The sequence below is a fragment of the Saccostrea cucullata genome, unplaced genomic scaffold, assembly GCF_032062105.1.
Source record: "Saccostrea cucullata isolate Sc308-1 unplaced genomic scaffold, CSIRO_AGI_Scuc_v1 ctg6043, whole genome shotgun sequence".
NCBI lineage: Eukaryota > Metazoa > Mollusca > Bivalvia > Ostreida > Ostreidae > Saccostrea > Saccostrea cuccullata.
This window is the reverse complement of record NW_026939966.1, coordinates 27,521-47,128: the sequence shown is the minus strand read 5'-3', so window position 1 is coordinate 47,128 and position 19,608 is coordinate 27,521. Positions and strand designations below refer to the sequence as shown.

The 19,608-nt window shown below is 33.5% G+C and overlaps 1 protein-coding gene across 1 annotated transcript; it reads right to left on the bottom strand.

Annotated features, from left to right (window-relative positions):
* Window positions 1–5,774: 5,774 nt before the first annotated feature.
* On the bottom strand, window positions 5,775–7,684 carry LOC134254361 (uncharacterized). The gene is made up of 2 exons (XM_062736887.1): window positions 7,581–7,684; window positions 5,775–7,482 (listed from the first exon to the last, which is right to left on the bottom strand). The coding sequence occupies exon 2, from the start codon at window positions 7,465–7,467 to the stop codon at window positions 5,800–5,802; it is 1,668 nt and encodes a 555-aa protein (XP_062592871.1). The 5' UTR covers window positions 7,468–7,482; window positions 7,581–7,684; the 3' UTR covers window positions 5,775–5,799.
* Window positions 7,685–19,608: the final 11,924 nt, after the last annotated feature.

Sequence of the window (19,608 nt, the reverse complement as noted above, 5' to 3'; positions counted from 1 at the left end):
ATGGTAATTTTTGCCCTTTCCTCTGCCCATACCCATATGCATGCCCTGGTCCTCTGCGTCTCCACACTCAGTTTAGTACAAAGTCTGGTGGAAGTTTGACGATTAAGTAGCATTTACATATAAAAAATAAAACTTAAGTTAAAAGTTATCTACAACGAGTCAGTAGAGATGGTTTTACTTTAATAAAAACGCACACACAAAAAAGAAGAAAAAAGAAACCAAAGTCCCTCTAGATCCGCCACTACATTTCTTCTCTTTCAGTTTCTTTGATATGCAGCGGGAAAGGTCTTGGCACATTTTAAAATACGCGTTATCCTCGTCTGCTAGAGCAAAATCTCGTAATATTCTGTCTTTTAATAAATTAATATTTAACTATATTTTTGAAAATTTTTCGTAGAAAATGTTTATATATACATGCGTAAAGGTCATTTTATATTAAAATAAATACAATTTTGTTTTTAATAGAGAAAGTAAAATTGTTAATATACTAGTATAACGTGGTCTTTGCTATAGACTATGCCCAACACGTGTCCTAATTTTCTCCGCACCAGCTGTCATGTCAAATTTTCGCAATCAGGATTGGATGAAATATTTACTCCCGTTGTTTATAAGAATTTTAATTCTATGGTTATTGTGCGTTTTATTAAACATTTAGACACTCTTTTTAATACACTATTATATGAATGTTATTAGATATTTTTTATATACTAAAATAAAATAACGCTGAAATTCAGGGTTATGTATCTAAGGCAAACATTTTTTGATTAAAAAACTACAAAAATGAAGAAAACAGCCCAGTCACAAATACCAAAAAAACACATTGTTCAAATATATTTGGTACTAATCCCAAAAAGGGGATATCACCCCCTTTTACATCCCTCTACTTAACAAAATAAATATGTGTTAATTGTGAGGATCGTTCTTGAACTGTTTGATTAACTATGAGAAAAAGATCACAAAACCTTTTATTTTTTTATAATTTTAGTTCGAATAAATTAATTTTATGTTATTTGTCTTAATGTTCCAAATACAGGGAATTTACTCTTTAGTTATCTACCTTTGACTGAACAGCATGTATGCATGAGAGGTGGAGCTAACATCGGGTTAAAAATTAGACTAGATGAAACTATTTTCCATCTCCCATTTTATTCTGTATGGCACAAGTACATTTTTAAACAAGAGGCCCAGGGGCCACATCGCTCACCTGAGCAATTGGCTAGGAAAGAGCAATATACACTACCTGAGAATGATTTCCTATAAATATCACTATAAGCATGGTTTTGAAGTACTTGAAAAGAATATTTTAAAAGTATACCCTATGTATTCCTATGTAAAACTTTTATCGGCCATTTGGCCCCATCCTACCCCCGGGGGTCATGATTTGAACAAACTTGAATCTACACTACCTGAGGATGATTCCACATGAGTTTCATCTTTCCTGGCCCAGTGTTTCTTGAGAAGTAGATTTTTTAAAAACGCCATTAATTTTTCTCTAATTCATAATTATCTCCCCTTGGAAAAGGGTGTGGCTCTTCATTTGAACAAAGTTGAATCCCCTTCACCTAAGGATACTTTGTGGCAAGTTTGGTTGAAATTGACCCAGTGGTTCTTGAGAAGAAGATGAAAATGTGAAAAGTTTACGACAACGCCAACGACAACGACAGACGACGGACAAATTTTGATCAGAAAAGCTCACTTGAGCCTTCGGCTCATCAGGTGAGCTAAAAAGGTTTCAAACATAATAAACAATTTGTGCCCGTCCACGTAGGTAAAGAATTTTAAATCGATGCTTGTTAATATAACGTTTTCGAGGTCAGTGTCCTAGGTAGCTCAAAACATGTTACCTATAATTTACGTAACATTTAAATATTCACAATATAACTTGAGAAAAGATATCACGTGATGAATTATAATTTTCAACATGTCGTCAGTAAAAAAAGTCCTTACTGATTATTGTACAGAGATTGAAGAAATTGTGATGACATCCGCCTTAGAAAACAGAATCGTACTTCATAAATACATACGAGTACTTTTATTTATTGATATTAAGTAAAGTTGTAGATTAGATGTTCATTCGCATGTAGTCATCCTTCAATATACGAGTCAAAAATATGAAATTGTACCCTTTGGTTTCCATTTTCATTGTTTTGAATATCTGAAGTATATGACAATGGAATGATCTTTGACATGTTACTCAATTTGTTTAACTGCACACATCATTGAGTTATGAGATTATATCTTTCAAAAAAATTATTATTTATTGTTAATTATCCCCTTTTGTTACAATAGATGACTTTAGGATTTTCGAAACAAGAGCCTGTCGTTGTGGATTTCTTACACATTTCACTGACCTATAATGGACCAGAAAAGTTTTTTTTAACTTACTTCAGTGTGATCAATTTGCTCAATACGATACAATCGGGTAAACACAATTTCACATTCAATTATAAAGCAAAATGCATTGCATTTATACTTTGGCTGTAACAAAACCTGCATTATATATATCAGACAATGGTAATAATTTTATTTGATCACTGATATATTTTGTTTACAATCATACAAAAATGTGACGCAATATTACACTAATCATGAATAAGCGCACATTTATACAACACTAATTAAAGCAGTGAAATATTTAATCAACTAGTCTAAAGTTAGCACAAATAAAAATATTCAGCATAGTCCAAGATAATGAAATCCAAAGTTGATTCAGGGATATTTTCGCTTTTCTCATTTTGAGTTAACCCAACAGACTATCAAAACTTTTCATTGTATCTGTCGACCAGGACCACCATGCAGCTCAGTATCTCTGGGTCGAAAGAAATACATATTTTTAGCAAAAACAACTGTATTATTCCAAACGTTCTATAGGTTTAACTCAGTTTAAAGGATATGAGTTTTATGTACTCTATGACAACCACTTCATAAAATTGATTTTATGTAGTATATATATCTTACATATTGTATGATGTTTTCTAGTTTCGCTATTTCAGGTATTGCATGACTTTTACGTTTGCAGTTTTGCACTCGCCACACCACAACTTTCCTTCGCTGTCAATATCAATAGATATTGGGCCCATCGATCTAAAAATCGAACAAACCTCCCATATTTATCAAGAATATGAATCTTGTTGTTGTCAAGATCTGTTATTAAAATGTTGCAGAGGTGATCAGTAGCTAAACCATATGGGTGAAAAAATTTGCCTTTCTCAAGAACACGGCGACCTATATAGGAAAATTTAATTATACCAAACTGATCAACGACAATGACATTTCTTTTTGCATAGTCTACTGTGCCAATATCGCCATTCTTGTTGCAGCAGATAAACATAGGATGTTCATACAGTGGTGTTTTATTGCTATTGTATTGAATTTCTTGTACAATCTGACCACTGCTACTGTATATGGAGATCTTGGACTCATTCTTTCGATAAAGACAAACGAGCAAATGATCGGAAGAGGTCAGGGTCAAGCCTTTTGGTTCCCATTTTTCAAATTTCAAGATAGTAGTAATCTGCGTTGACTCTAGTTTTTTAGACTTATCGGTTGCGTCTGAGTAAAAAAGGACACCTTTGGATGATAAGTCAAAGTAAATACCCTTGCAGGTTATTGTTCTCAACAACTGAAACTAGACAAGGACCATGTTCTTCTTGCTTCCCACTGCTCTTGCTTCACCAATTCTAGTTACATTTATTAGACCTAATTGATTAAATGCTAGTCTAGATCGCAATTCAAAATCTTTTATAAATGGCAGAGATATGTGTAAAATCCCAAATCCTGCAGAAACATATAAATCAAAATCTAGTCTTTAAAAAATAAATTTACGTTCCCTTCATAAATATCAACCACACGGAAAAAAACATAACGAACCTTCTCTAGCAGATTAGAGCAAGGGTTTCTATTCGAAAAAACGCTAATATAATAATTTTTTTGATATATGTTTGATACAGAACGTAAAGGAATGGACTTGTTTTCACTTCTTTAGTTCAATCAGTCATAAAATATAAGTGAGATCCGGCTTCTGGACCATTTCTGGTAATGTGCAACCCTAAATGTATCATCGGTGCATGTTTGGTCAACTTTTTACTCTGAGCATTCATCAATGTAAGTCAGACCCAGCATCCAAAACAAATCTGGCACTGTGCATCCGAAGATGCATCATGAAGCATGCCTGGTCATCAAGTACATGTACTTATAGCGGCATTGCTAAAAAAACTTTAACTTACTTTAAAATTATTGACCAAGAAACATATCAGCTTAAAACACAGCTCTGAAACCCGACATGTGACAAGGAACTACTGGATCAGGGGACTAGAAGATATAAAAAAATATATGTTTGAAAAATATTTAACTGGAAAGGCCAATGCCGACGATATTTAGAAAACTCTCCCTATACTAGTACGTGTAGTTTAAATAAAATTGTGACGTTAACGTTATAAACGCGGGCGACGAAATAAGTATGGAAATAAGGACAGTATCCGAAAATGTATTCTATTGCTAATATTTTCGAGAATTATCTTTGATTTTAAAAAATGTGCTACTTTTGGCTTAGTATTTTAACCTGGTGTATGATCAATTTACCAGCAGGTTCTAATTTTAGGCATGCATATTTTAGACAATTTTTAATTTTTGGATATGAAGTGCACGCACGACACTCATCATATTGTAAAATACTAGTATTAGTGTGCAGGGTATATCTAATACATGGGCAAAACTAGGTGAGTGTCCCTCATGCACTTCATATTCTAAACATCGATTTATAAATGCCACCCTCTTATATTTTCCTATAGGCTTAATGTTAAAGCATTTGCGAGTACATCTAAGTTTGTGTCAGCTACGGTGTGAATTTATCTCATATTAACTTTTGAACTACTAACAACAAAAATTAAGACATTCATCTTGAATTCTAAACTAATTTTGAAAAGATAAGTTGAAATTTATTTTTATGAATAAGCGGTCCGATAAACGGCCTTATCGAAACTCCCCCTTTCTCTTTTACCTTTCGTCAAAAACAAATAAAAAAATCGTTCATTTGAAAATGGACAGCACAATAGGAGTATCATATGATAACAAAAAGGGGAGAAATAGATCCTCAACCTTCTCTAAAATTTTAAAAATATAAAGGGATTTTTTTCTTGTAAGGGAGATCATTGATACTGCTAGGCATCAGCTACAAGGTCTCCAAAAAAAAAAGCACAAAGGGAGAGTCGGAATTAATAGAGACAAGTTTAAAGAGTTAGAAATTGCAGACTCATGCTTCTCAGTTACAAATAATAAATATACCGCGAATTTGGATTTTCCTCACAAACCCATACAAGAAGAGGTTTTACAGTTTTTGAATAATTTAATATTTTTTCTCAATCTTCCATATTTACAATATTACAGATCAAATATATTTATCAACATTTAGTGAGGTAGAAATGCATTATCTAATGAGTGATATATCTACTGAATAAATATCATTATCTCAATATATATACAAGGAAGTTATAGAAACAATACAATGAAAATTATCCAATGTCCATCTCGTAAAATTAATGTCGATGTTTTGATAAACTTATCAATTTTGTCATGCACTTCCTCTTCTAAATGAGTAAATTAATTTTTAAGTATAATACTAGTACGAAAATGTTGAAAGTTAAACGCATGTAAATACTATTCATTTTAGGCCACTTTTTGATGACGTAGTATATAAAAAAATAAAAACCATTGTTAAGTTTGTTTTCCTCTGGTTATATCAAAAGAAACAAATTAAAGTACTTAAGTCTTTGAACAAATCTCACTCTTACATAAACTTGGTCATTTCAGATATTGCATGACTTTGACTTTTCCGCTGAAGCATTCCCCAAACCATATTTTCCCATCCTTATCTATAGTAATAGCTCTAGGGCGACTGATCCCCGCATCAGGATCCAGAAAGCGAAGAAATTGTCCATATTTATCAAGAAGATGGATTTTGTGGTTTTCGAAGTCCGTTGCAATAATGTTGCACAAGTGATCTGTTGCCATATTACATGGACGAAAAGTTTTACCTCTCTCCAGTGCATTGCGACCATCGTAAGAAAATTGAAATACCCCAAATTGATCTACGACAATGATGGCATATTTGGCATTATCTGCTGTGCAAATGTCCCCGTTTTTGTTACAACATATGAACATAGGGTTTTCGAACAACAGTTTGTCGTTGTGATATTGGATTTCTTGCACAAGCTTTCCAGTTTGATTGTACCTTGCTATTTTGGACTGCTTTCTTTTATACAGACAGACAAGTAGATGATCTGAGGAAGTCATTGCAAGTCCTCTTGGTTCCCATTTTTCGAACTGCAGAAAAGTAGTTTTTCCTGAGGAATGAAGGGATTTTATTCTTTTCACGGTTTTGTCCATTTTACTTGTATAAAAGAGCACGCCTTTTGACGAGAGAACAAAATATACCCCTTGGCATGTTAACTGAATTTTTTGGATCTCTTTGTCTTCGTCATATAGCTCTCTTACGTGAAGAAAACAATCATTTCCGCCGACCAAAATTTTTTTGGAATTTATGCAACACAAATTATACAACTTATTTTTATTTGCATCAGGAGGAAATTCGTTTTCGAGAATATCTAAAACCCCTGGCTGCTCCAAAAGCTGCACTTTTGCTGCATTGACGTTTTCCAGTTTTAAATCAGACACATGTTTGTCAGATACATCGAACAAAACCTTTCCAAAAAGTCCCAATAACTTTTCTTTAATTTCTTCTCTGTTTGTTATAGGAGAGAATTTAGGCAACTCTTCTTTAACTTGACTTGGATTTACATGGAAATAAGCCAGACTGGAGCTAAATTTCGTTAATTCCATTGGATTGTTGGAACTCTTTAACTGCCTGTTTTGTAAAACAGTTTCATCCACTTTGCTTATTCTCTCTGAATAAACATCATCCTGTTCCTCCAATTGTTTAGTTTCAGTCTTTTCTTTTTCATCCATTTCACCATACAATATCTGAACTACACTATCAATTTCTTTGTGTAAGGATTCAGCGAACTGTTTGATTTCATGTTTCACATTTTTATAGCTAGACGGAACTTCTTTTTTCCTTTCCTTTGTGATGTCGAGTATCTTCTGATAAAAGGGCCTTATGTAACTTATTAACTCTTGATTTTCATTGGAAATCGCTTCAGTGAAAAATTCCAAGATAGCGTCGAGGTCACTTTTTTCGTGGGAAACATGGCCGCCATCTGTCACACAGACATCACAAAGTGGCAGACGACAAGTTCTACAGAAAGTTTTCAGGAAATTTTTGGAATGAACAGAACATTTTGTTTTGTCTGCATCATTATCAGCTAAGAAGTGAACTGTGTCCATGTGGGTAATCATGTGTTGTCTGCACATTTTGGTGTCACATAAAGAACATGTACACACAAAAGGTTCACTACAATCGGCGCAAGTGTTCATGGCGGCCTGAGCCCGTAGTCCTATATTCCTGTTCATTACCTAATAAATATCCTGTTACAAAATTTGAAGAAAACATATTATATTTCAATTTTCAAACATTTTAAGTTTGGCAAAGTTGACTTCAAATAACTGAACTAATTTGTACATACCCTCATCAGATGACCGGGCAATCTGAATGAATAACAAAGTCCGTGAAAATGTAATCTAATATGAACTCTTCACTGATAATCATTGATTTGAAATGTACCTACATCTATAAAAGTAGATCAATGTAATTTATCAGCATCTAATCCTTCAATATTGATAAATTCTGGAATAGGTTACTGTATACAGGCTATTTTCGCCCTTTTAAATTTGTGGAAACAAGTTTGCCCTGTTTTAAATTCACCAAGAAAGATTTTTGTTTAAGATATTATATTGTTTACTTTGAATTCGTACCGTTTTAAGTTCGCCCACTTCCGACGAGGGCAAAAGGGGCGAAAATTAAACGGGGTCGAAAATTTCCATGTAATACAACCCTCCCCTTTTCCTTCGCCCGATTTCGATGCCTATGCTAAACCCAAAATATGGATATGTATTTACATAACTGATATGACGTTGAAAACTTTCAATAAATGAGTTAACTTAACACAGATGAATACTAGAAATTTTTAGAACAGTAAAACATATAAGAGAATTTTTTTTCATAGTTTTGCTTAATTTTTCTTAAGATAAATGCTATGGTTTAAGTCGTTCACTTTTAGCCTACTAGAGTTTTAAAAAGATACGAAATAATGATTTTTTTCCTGAAAGACCCATTTCCCTTTTAATATATATATCAAAACCTAAAATATTTATAACGTCAACATCTCAGGTCCTGAAGTGACCTTATCTTAAAAAAGTTATCCAACCAGGGTCAATTATTTATCATACCGATAATTTGTAAGAATATTGATCAATCAAAGCTTTACATTTCTAAAAGTGCATAAATATGGTTGATATTCACGCAATTTGAAAAAAATAATTTTCAAAGTGCGTTACCTTGGTCCCAAATTTAAAGCACTTTTCAAAGTGGTTGTAACAATGCATCTAGGGATGACCACTGCCAGACTTGCTACGGATGCTGGATCTGACCTTCATTTTCCACATGAGAGACCAAGTTAAAGTTTAAAGAGCAGCTAGGACTATTCCCAAGTAACTATCAGCCCCATCAGGATCAAACTTGCATGGATGAGTGATGACCATATGATGCCATATTTGCTTCGGATGCTAAATCCGACCTACATCTTCCAGATGAGTGACCAGGTTAAAGTTTTTGGAGCAGGACCATTCCCAAGTAACTATCAACTTAAGGAGGCCGAGTCTAATGTGAGTGCGCATGACTTTACGCTGCATTTTAATTTCATGCAATCATTTGTGCGGCAGTGCACCTTTGCCAAATAGTTTGATTTTAAGACAAAATTAACATTATATGTAACCCCCACACTGGTCTGAAAATGTTATTTAACGATAATAATTAGGAAAAACCCTAATATGGCTCTAACGGCGTCACCATTTTCGGATTTTTTAAGCAATGCATGACGCTGCAGAGTGAAACATAATCGCGTGTATGCTCAAGACGTCCATGGATATTATACTAAACACACTAAGAAACATACCAGCAATCTAAACATCGCTATTTTCTACCGAAAAATAATCATATTCGTCGATAATTCATCTGCACAGAATACCACTGATGTATATATTTATACCGTAAAATGGCAATTTTAGAGGTATTGGGCTTTGAAAAAATAAAGTTGGTAATTGATTCCTAAACCAACCCAGATGGTGATTTTTTTTTAAATTTCACAGTTTGGTGACTTTTTACAATAAATTTTATCTACCTAAATGAAAACAAAAATATCTAGGAAAGATGTACAAAAAAAATATACCGGGTATAAGAAAAACATGAAAATTTGGTGCTTTTCCAACAAATTTCCTTAGGGTCCAATTGTAAAATTTGACAATTTTTGAAATGACCCCCTAAGAAATCAGGATGGTAAACATTCATTTTTTTAAATCCTAAAACAAAATAATAGAAGGATAAAAATTTGTCAAAATATTATCAAAATCCTAAGGGCAGAAATAATTAGTCTTGGCCTCGTTAATGATAGATTGTATTTTCTGACAAGGTCATTCTATAAACAATAGAATTTGCGAAATGTTGATTTTAAAGGAGACTGTTGATATCCTATTACATTAACTTATAAGTCAGTAAATTGCTTTGGTTCAGTTGTTCATACACCCATCATGCTATAGTTCGTCTTGAATCAAATTGGAGACGTAAACTCCACAGACTGGTAATAATATTGCCAAACAAAGGGAAAACTATGGAATTGTGAAAATCACCACGTGTCATCCTTAAGTGTTTTTTAAGCTTATCATTAACGCCTTTTATCGGAAAATATCCAATAAAACAGAAATTTTCCAATGTGGTTTTGAATGAATCCTGCTGTATATGAATACAAAGATATGTCTTCTAATACTAGTATTAGTCGGTATCCTTGGGTATTAAGAAAGATCGAGGGAAGACTTGATCTCCAAAAAGGTACAGCATTTAAAATATTTTATTCAATATTAACTTGTGTCAGTTGTGTGTACAATCAAAATGTACAAAATAATTTTACAAATGACCAATCATGACAATATTGATAATAAATACGACTAAACAATTTTTCTCATTTATGCATAGATATTTTTTCTCGGTGCCACATCAAAAGAATAGTTCTCCCCACCCCCTCTCCCCTATTAAGAATAAATTCCATTCCTTAAAGCACAATTTTGACAATGAAAGTGTATCCGGCTGTCCTGCTTCAAAACTGAAGGGAGTTATTTGACCCTAAGCGGACTTGACGAAAGTTAAAACTCGATGACTGTAACTCTGTTTCGCAAAATGTGGCATAAATGTGACAAATTTCCTATACGAACACAGATCAAGAAAATGTTTATACATGTATTAGAAAGTTATATTCAAAATCTAACTTATATACTAGTAATCACATAAAAACTGTACAATAACATCGTTAAATTATGAAATATGACGGCAAACTGAGACAGCATTTATTCCACTTATTCCAATTATGAAACAAAAGGTCCTAGTTTCCTCCTTCTCTTTAGACTGTAATCTATTTCACTTTTCCTCATTTATTTTCTAAATATTTAAATCATACATATTGAAAATATAATCCCAGTTTGTTAATGAATGATTAAAAAATGTTACATACAGACACCCAGTTTAGAATACTCAGTATACGTTATTTCAAATACTGCAAGACTTTGATGTTTCCGCTTTTCCCTTCTCCAATCCACATTTTATTGTCCCTGTCAATTGCAATGGCTTTAGGATGGCTGACCCCCGCATCTGGGTTTATATATCGAAGAAATTGTCCGTATCTGTCCAAAAGATGGATCTTGTGATTTTCGAAATCTGTGATTGCAATGTTGCACAGGTGATCTGTTGCCATATTGCACGGAGTAAATGTATTAACGGATGTTGTTGGCGTGCTGCCATTATAAGAAAACAGAAAGGCACCAAATTGATTCACAACAATAACTTCTCGTTTTTCATAGTCTGCTGTGCAAATGTCACCGTTTTTGTTGCAACAGATAAACATGGGATGTTCATATAAAAGTTGTCCATTGCTATACTGGATTTCCTGTACTATATTTCCAGTTTGAGCATACTGCACTACTTTGGACTGCTTGCTTCTATACAGGCAAACGAGTAGGTGGTTGTAAGGGGTCATGGTTAACCCTCTTGGTGTCCATGAATCAAATTCTAGGAACGTGGAAATGGTATTAGATAAACGGTTCTCTATCCTCTTCACAGAGTTGCCTTCCTTATCTGAGTAAAATATTGCACCATCGGAAGATAAAGTAAAGTGGTACCCTCTATAAGTGATTTCTATAGGTTGAACATGTCTTGAATCTTTGTAGTACAATGTTTTTTTCCAAAAGCACATAGTCATTACCACCGACTAGAACTGTTTCTGAGTTTATACAAGACAAACTGTATAATTTATGATCGAAGGAATCGGGGAAAAATCTAGTTTTAAGGACTTTTAGAACACCTGGCTGGTCCAGTAGTTGCATTTCAATCCTTTGAGCGTTGTCCAATTCTAAATCAGGAGTAGCACTTTCATCAGTATAGTTAATTTCTCCAAATAGTGCCAATACTTTTTCTTGAATTTCTGGATCATTCATATTTGATGGGAAGGAGGGTAAATGCAGTTTCACTTGGCAAGGATTCGAATGAAAGCTCTCAATGCTTGATCTAAAATCCACCACTTCTTCTGGGTTTTTAGAGCCAATTAACTTTTCATTTTGCGAAATAGTGTCAGCTAATTTCTTCATTTTTTCTGAATAAGCTTCCTTTTGATTTTGTAAGTCTTCTTTATCTTTCATTTCTTTCTCTTCCAGGACAGAACGCAAATTGTTTACTGCAATATCAATTTCCCCATGCAAATATTTTCTGAAAATTTCAATATCCTTTTTCACCTTGTCATAGACAGACGTTAATTCTCTTAATTGTTTTTCTGTGTTGTCCAAAACCTTTTGGTAAAATGGTTTAATGCAATTTGTCAATTCTATGTTTTCATTTGATATTGCTTCCTTAAGAAATTCCAAGAAAGTTTCTAATTCACTTCTTTCATGGGCAACATGTCCTCCGTCTATAACACATTTATCACATAGGGGCAGACGACAACTTCTACAGAAACATTTTAATGGGTTTCTCACATGAAGAGAACATTTTTTATTGTCGTTCTCTGATAACTTATGAACCGTATCCATATGGATATTCATATGTTTTCTACACATTTTAGTGTCACATATCGAGCATGTACACACGGACGGTTCTTTACAATCGGCGCAGATGTTCACCTGAACCTGAGCGGAGACACCTGATGACGCCATGTTAGCTTGCAGGTTATATTTTCCTTAAATGAAAAACAAAAAACAAACATTTATTTTTACTCTAGGAATTACTCTATTGGACAACACATGATTGGGTCCTTGACAAACGTGCCTTATGGTATGTTAACTAAAACATAAATAACGTCATAATGATGTGACGTTGCGGACTGACGGTGAACTTCGACGCAGATTTTTCCCACATATTTTGACATTTTGACGCATCGTTTTAATAACATGTGAATAGAACATTTTCATTCATATTTGATTGATATCTGAATATCATGTTTCATTATTATTTCAAGACTAATAGACATCCAAAATACTTTGAGTTAACAAATCAGAGCCTTTCACACCGTATGCAACGGGTAACGGGGGGTGAGTCGCTAAAAAGTATGGGGGGTTATTTGCAGCGTATAGGGGAATACATTTTCACCGCTTCGGAGTCAGAAGAGATGTCACGTCTTTTTCGGTAGATGTAAGATGTATTTACAAAACAACAAACATCCCACGAAAGACAGCAATAGTTAACCCTTGTATTGGTCATTTGTCCGGTTATACGTCTGGTATTCTCAAATACTTCGAAACTTTTCGACAGATATCATATTTACATTGATCGAGTGGTCAAAACATGCATCATTTGAACAATAATTGTACGACTTGCATAGGGACTCTGACAGTAAAAACAGCACATGCAAAAGTTAACATTTTATAGGCAATTATTAAAACTTGACTAGACTTTATAAAAATTAAAATAGTCGATATTATAATTTTAAAGAATACTTCATTATCTAAGTTACTCAAAAAGACTCCAAATAGTGGTTAAAACGATGGTGTTTAACATGCCGACTTAAGTTAAAAACCTTTGGCATTTTTTAGATTATATTTCTTGTTGATATGTTTCTAAAGGATTGCAGTATAGACCCCCTCCCTCAATGAGTCTACATTTTGTATATAAAGCTATAAATTAACTTCGTAGTAGTTTCAAGTTTCAAAGCTGATGCCTAAGAAAATTGCCTGGCTACTTAAATTTGAACAAATTTCATTTTGATATTTTATTTTGCCCTGGAAATTTCAATATTCAAAAATTAAAGTTTAAAATGAATTAAAACTTTATGGTAGAAATGAGCGTTGAGTAAACGTATGCTCGCTTAAAATTTTAACCAAAAGTTTTAGAATGTGGTCAAAACATTTATGGAATACGTACTAGTATTTTCGGAAAATTGTTAAAAATCAACTACTTATAAGCATGTTTCATTAAGTCTGCATGATATCACCACAATGAATTTTTCTCAAATAAAACATCGATTTGAAAATATTCTATATGAAAAAATTACGATGGTGATATGGTAAGAATTTTGTTTATTTTTAAAAAATGTGTTCATATAATAATCATAATGAACATGTATGTATACATACATGTACATGAGATGGTATTCCTTAGGATCTGTATGATATAACTCGCTAGGTATAGCTGAATAATCGCATTGGCAACAAAATATTTCTTTCTGATTACGAACCAGCTGGCGATCAAATTTTACAGCTCACTTAGAGGACAAGTGTTGTTTGGACTTACCAGAGGGAAAAAGTGTAAGGAGGGACTCAAACAGAACTTCGTCTGATAACGGAGTTGCATCCTCGGCAATTTTCACCTCTACAACCAGAAACAAATTAATGTACAGTTAATGTAAAGTTAGGATTGAGTAGACGTTAATAATGTTAATTGTAATCTTTCAAAAATACTGACCATTTTCGGTATTATTATGTCTTGTGTTGGCATGCTTCTTCACAATAAAAGATTATGAAACTTTAATTCTGTATCGTATTTAATGTAACAAAACAGTTATTCACTGTGTTTTTCTTGCAACATTGATTATGTAGCCCCTTACGCCGATCAGTATTTCGTCCTTCGGGGCTAACATAATCATGTTGCCCTCAACCCAGACTATACCATACATTTATTGACTGAAATCTAGCGTTTTGTCGGACCCAAGATCCAAACTGTCCGCCTGAGGCCGAAAGCGGTCAAACATCTCATCGACTGGTCCAACATCTCACTTAGCGGTCAAGCATCGATTTCTTTTTTATGCCCGCTCAGTGAAACATTACGAATGTTAGACTATTTTTCGTATAGATTTGTATAGGAACAAGGTAAAACAATTGTATATCATCAACCCTTTTACATTGAAGAAATGTATTTTAACGATTGCTTTCAAATGAAATGATCTGTAATTTAATTAGTCTTTTTTACTTACCTATGCCTTTCGTAGTGATATGCTCTCTATGTGTTTTTCCTTTCACATTCAGTAAGTCTTCCAATCCATTATTTTTCAGCATTTTCTCAAATTGAATTACATTGTGATCTTCTTGTAGAATAAACTGAAGGAATTGGGACATTCTGTGCCTTCGTTTTCCATTCTTTGGTAATATTTTCTTTTGAATAGTATCAACGTCTCCAATACACGTAGACAAGGTTTCCCTTGCTAATGCGATTTGCATTTCATCAAGAACTTCTTTATAATTAGATGTAATAACCTTTCTGATATTTTCTAAAAAATATTTGAAATATAATGCAGACTCTTTGGTACAAGAAATGAACTTACACATTTAACAATCAAATTATAAATGATGATATTTAATCTAAAATGCATAAATATCCCTACTCTGGGGCTATAAAATTCACAATTTTAAAAAAGACACACTTCCTCATCATAAATTTACATTTAATTGTTTGTTTAATACCTAGGAGCAGGGATTTTCAAAGAAATAATGCACTTTTACTATATAAATTATGTAGTCCCGCCCTACTACTAGAATCCCTAAACCTGGGGCCATGTATGAAAGTTTGGTAGAGAGCTCAATTAAGAAATGAAAAAAAAGCTATGTTAGAATGTTCTTTGGGAAATGAACTTAGTTGGTCACGTGATCAAATCCTGTGAAGCCCGAAGGGTTTCTCTCAGTAGTGTCACCAGTAACTAAGCACTCTGCACTTAGTTGATTTTTTTAAAAGAATTAAAATAATTTCACTATATTGTTAATAGACCTTCCCCCCATGAAAAACAAATGCCTTTCACCCTGGGACCAGGAAGTCTAAAAAATTTTGTAAAAAGCACCCTTATTCATCAAAGCTATGTACTTTGTTTATTTGCTCAACACAAAAGATTATTAAACAGATTAATGCATTTTTACTGCACAATCAAAAGAGCCTCACCCTAACACCAGAACCACTGGTCCAGGGGCCATGGAATTCAAAAATTTGGAAGATATATTCTTGCTTATTACTGAGTATAACTTTGTACTTTATAGTTAGTTTATCTAATCCCCAAGAACAAAGGAGAAGATTTTCAAAGAATTAATGTATTTTCACTATATAATCAATATAGTCCCACCCAAACGCTGGAAACCCTGACCAAGGGGACAAGAAATTCACAATTTTGGAAGAGGCACTCTTGCTCATTATTACTGTATACTTTTAGTTGATTTAATACCCAAGGTAAGAGGAAAAGACTTTCAAAGAATTAAGGTACTACTCCCTTAACAGTTCGACCCATCATTTGAAAGATACTTAAATGAAAAGGGTCTGATAGATATTAGACACTTACCTGCTTTGCTATGGTTCTCTTTGGGATCAATCAATTCCACAATTTCACAATAGCCCTTGTCCTTCAATACAGCTATAAAATCTTCTATGTTCTTTGGATGTCCATTCTCAATCAATGATAAAAGTCTTTCTGTACATTCCGAAGTAGTTGGAGCATTTTGTATAGAGTGGATTGCAGACTGTGCAAATGATTCTGATTTTGCCAACACAGAAATTAAAGATTTGGGTTCCAACTCAGAGATCAGCTCATTCCTATAAGCTTTCATTCGTTCTTTGATTAGATTGGTCCTAGAAATATCTGAAGACGACATAGAGTGAAAATAATTTATTAATTTGTTAGACTCTGTAAAATACGTTTAATGTAAAAGTAGATATTGTGCAATTGCATTTTGAATTATTTATTTTTGGCACTTTGAACGCTCTGTTCATATATTTACCCTGCCTAGAATCTGCTGACTGTGCATAAGAAATCTGTATTCTGACCTCTAGCGGCTTTGTAGTTTGAATACTCTGAAAATTTACAGTTTTCAATATTCCCAGTATAAGCTCCACCAGCCTATTGTTTTCCCTGGCATTAAGCAAGGTCTGCACCGCTTGGTCAGTAATCGGCCTCAACTGTATGACCACAGAACCGGTGGAGATATCTTCAGTCAACATTTGCCCATGTGTAATGGCCTCCTCCAGAATCCATGTGTCTGTTGAGTGGACCTGCTGATGAAGAAGTTGTTCCAGCTGCCTTCCCGTGGAGCCTTCCAATGTTAGTCTTACATTCACAGGCCTATTCTGTACACTTTCTGAAAGAATCACAGGGCGAAATGAAATATCGAGTTAAAACTAAAAAGCGGCTTTTAGTGAACATTTAAAAACATTTTAACACGCACTGAATAAAGGTAGGTCCTTTTAGTGATCTTTCATTTACTATTCAACCACACCTAAGATTATATTCAGCAAAGTCATTTCAAATATTTTTAATAACATTTCAACAGGTGTCAGAATTTCAGAATTAGTATGAATTCTGTGGAAGATTATGCCAGATGATGGGCAAAATACAAGCAAACCTTGATATTTTATCGGTTATTTTATTATAACCGACATAACTTTAATCGGTTAAAACTATGAGATGGATGTTGAATTCCTGCGTTGAGCGATTGAGGGTCAGTACGAAAACCATCTATCCTTCTGTCTTTCTAAATGTAGAATTGAAACATTAGAAACGGGATATATCATAAGCATTGCCGCTAGAGAACCTTTTATGTTAGAAAGGAAAAAAGGACGGAATTTTTAATTTTTGAAAAATATTATATGATGACTGAGTCCAAATTGGAATTGTTTTATAAATCCATGTAATATGTAATGTAGATTTAGTCATTTTTTAGTTAATTTGTGGATATAAATAAACATTTATTGGTACAATAAATTGTTTTATATGCAACAGTTTTGTGTAACTTATAATTAAATTAATTCACTATTCAATTGCTTTGAGTTACTGACACTTTTTGTTCATTACGCCATTCATGTGCAGGTAAGACCCCAAAGCAAGAAACTTCAGATCATTCAAATAACAAAAGGTAATGTTGGTTAGACAATAAACTAAATTTAAAAAATTAGAATCCGGATCTTAACTGTATGGTGGCATATTTTTGCCCCCTACATGCAGGATAAATTATGTTAAAATCCATCATAATCATATTAACATGCTTCATAATTTTGATCACATGCAAAATATTTATATCAACTTGCACGTAAATTATCTTGACAAGTTTAAAAATTACTAACTTTACGAGAGAATATAATGTAAATATTGGTAAATTTACTTACTAATGCTCGTATCTGACATCGTAGATGCAAAATGCAACATAATTATGTAGTATCATTTTCTTGATAATTATAATTTGTTTGCAAGAAATGCAAACACCCGTAAAAAATAAAGGTCTCTCAGGATTGACAGCCTGTCATCAGTGAGTTTGCAACAGTGTACAAAATGTGTATAATTATATTATTTTTAAAACGTTCACATGTCCTTACCTGAAGCTACTGTAGTAAAACTGTGTGATGCGCTCCATTCAAACTTTGTATTTGATTCTGAAAAAAAAAAACATTTTCCTTTCTATCAATATCAAAAAGAGTTTCAAATTTTATTTTTGCAGGCAATAGTGAATTTTCACTCATTATGCATTAACACTAGCCCAGAATATGCTGAGTAACAACATATAAAAGTATCTGACATATACGGCTCAAGCATTTATAATATAAAGATACCTACCAGCTCCTTTAGCTCTGGGACAAGACTTTGCAAGCTCCTCAAGAACGTCAGAATACTCATTCTTTTTCAGAGCACATAAAAATAAGAAAAAGCAGTTATTTTCGTTCTTCTTTACTGTCTCTAGAAAACGTTCCACTTGTTTAGAAAGTTTTCTTGATTCTGTAATCCTGTCATGATCAGGAATGTCAATTGCGCTTTCCTCGAACAAAATGTCGGAGAGGTCAATGGGTTCTAGTTCCTCAAGAAGAAAATCTTCATGTTCTTCAAGACAAGTAATCTGAAGGTTTCTCAAATTAGAGTCCAATACAGGCGAATCTAATTAAAGAAATTTAAGGACAGGAGGTAAAATGCTTGTGCTTTAATCAGGTAATATTTGTTTGCTACAATACTCCTAAATACAAGATGCATTGTGTGCAATATTCTTATCATTATGTTTCTCATCTTCTCTCTAGTAAATTGTTCATTATAACTATCCTATCTTCGAAGATTGGTCGGATTTGTATCAACAAACCGTTAACCAGAGTTTTCAAAATTTTATATATATGAAAAATTTTCTACATTGTTTGTATAAATAGAAATATAGTCAAAACAAACTTGTTTGATTAGATCTTTCATATTTTATCTTGGTTATGAACTCTTTAATGGTTGGAAGCATTCATCAATTTATATTTATTCTTTTCGGCATTATACATGTAAACAATCGGATTAAAGACTGTCTTGCTATTCGTAACGAGTTAGTTTTTATGCCCCCGTAAACGAAGTTTCGGGGATATATAGTTTTTGTCGTGTCCGTCCGTCTGTCTGTCTTTCTGTCTCTCTGTCTGTCTAGCTGTTTGTCCGCAAAACTTTAACCTTGCTCATAACTTTTGATTTAGTTGAGCTATGACTTTCATAATTCACACGTGTCTTCCTTGTGACAAGACCTTCCTTTGGGTACCACAAAATTTGACCTTTTGACCTTGGAGTTTGACCCACTTTTATACAAAATTTCCAAACTTTTACGTTGGCCATATCTTTTGAACAGTAGAGCCCAGGACATTTATACTTCACACATATATTTTTGGTGAAAAGACCTCTCATTGGATACCAACAACTTTGACGTTTTAACCTTGACCTAGAATATTTCTGTCCTTGTGAAAAACTTTAACCTTGGCCATAACTTTTGAACGCTAAGGGCTAGTGATCTCATACTATACATATGTAATCCTTGTGGAAATACCCTTCATTGGATAGCAAGATTTCCAAACTGATGAAAATATTTTACCCTGGCCTCATTTCATATCTCAGAGCTGTATTTCCTGTGAGTTTGCATTTAAAAAAAGTTTAATCTTCGCTAATTTGTTGCCATACGGGGGCATCAGTGTTTCACAAGCACATCTTGTTA

Excerpts from the sequence above, each read along its gene's own strand:
- LOC134254361 (XM_062736887.1), bottom strand. The coding sequence starts at position 7,467 with ATGAACAGGAATATAGGACTACGGGCTCAGGCCGCCATGAACACTTGC.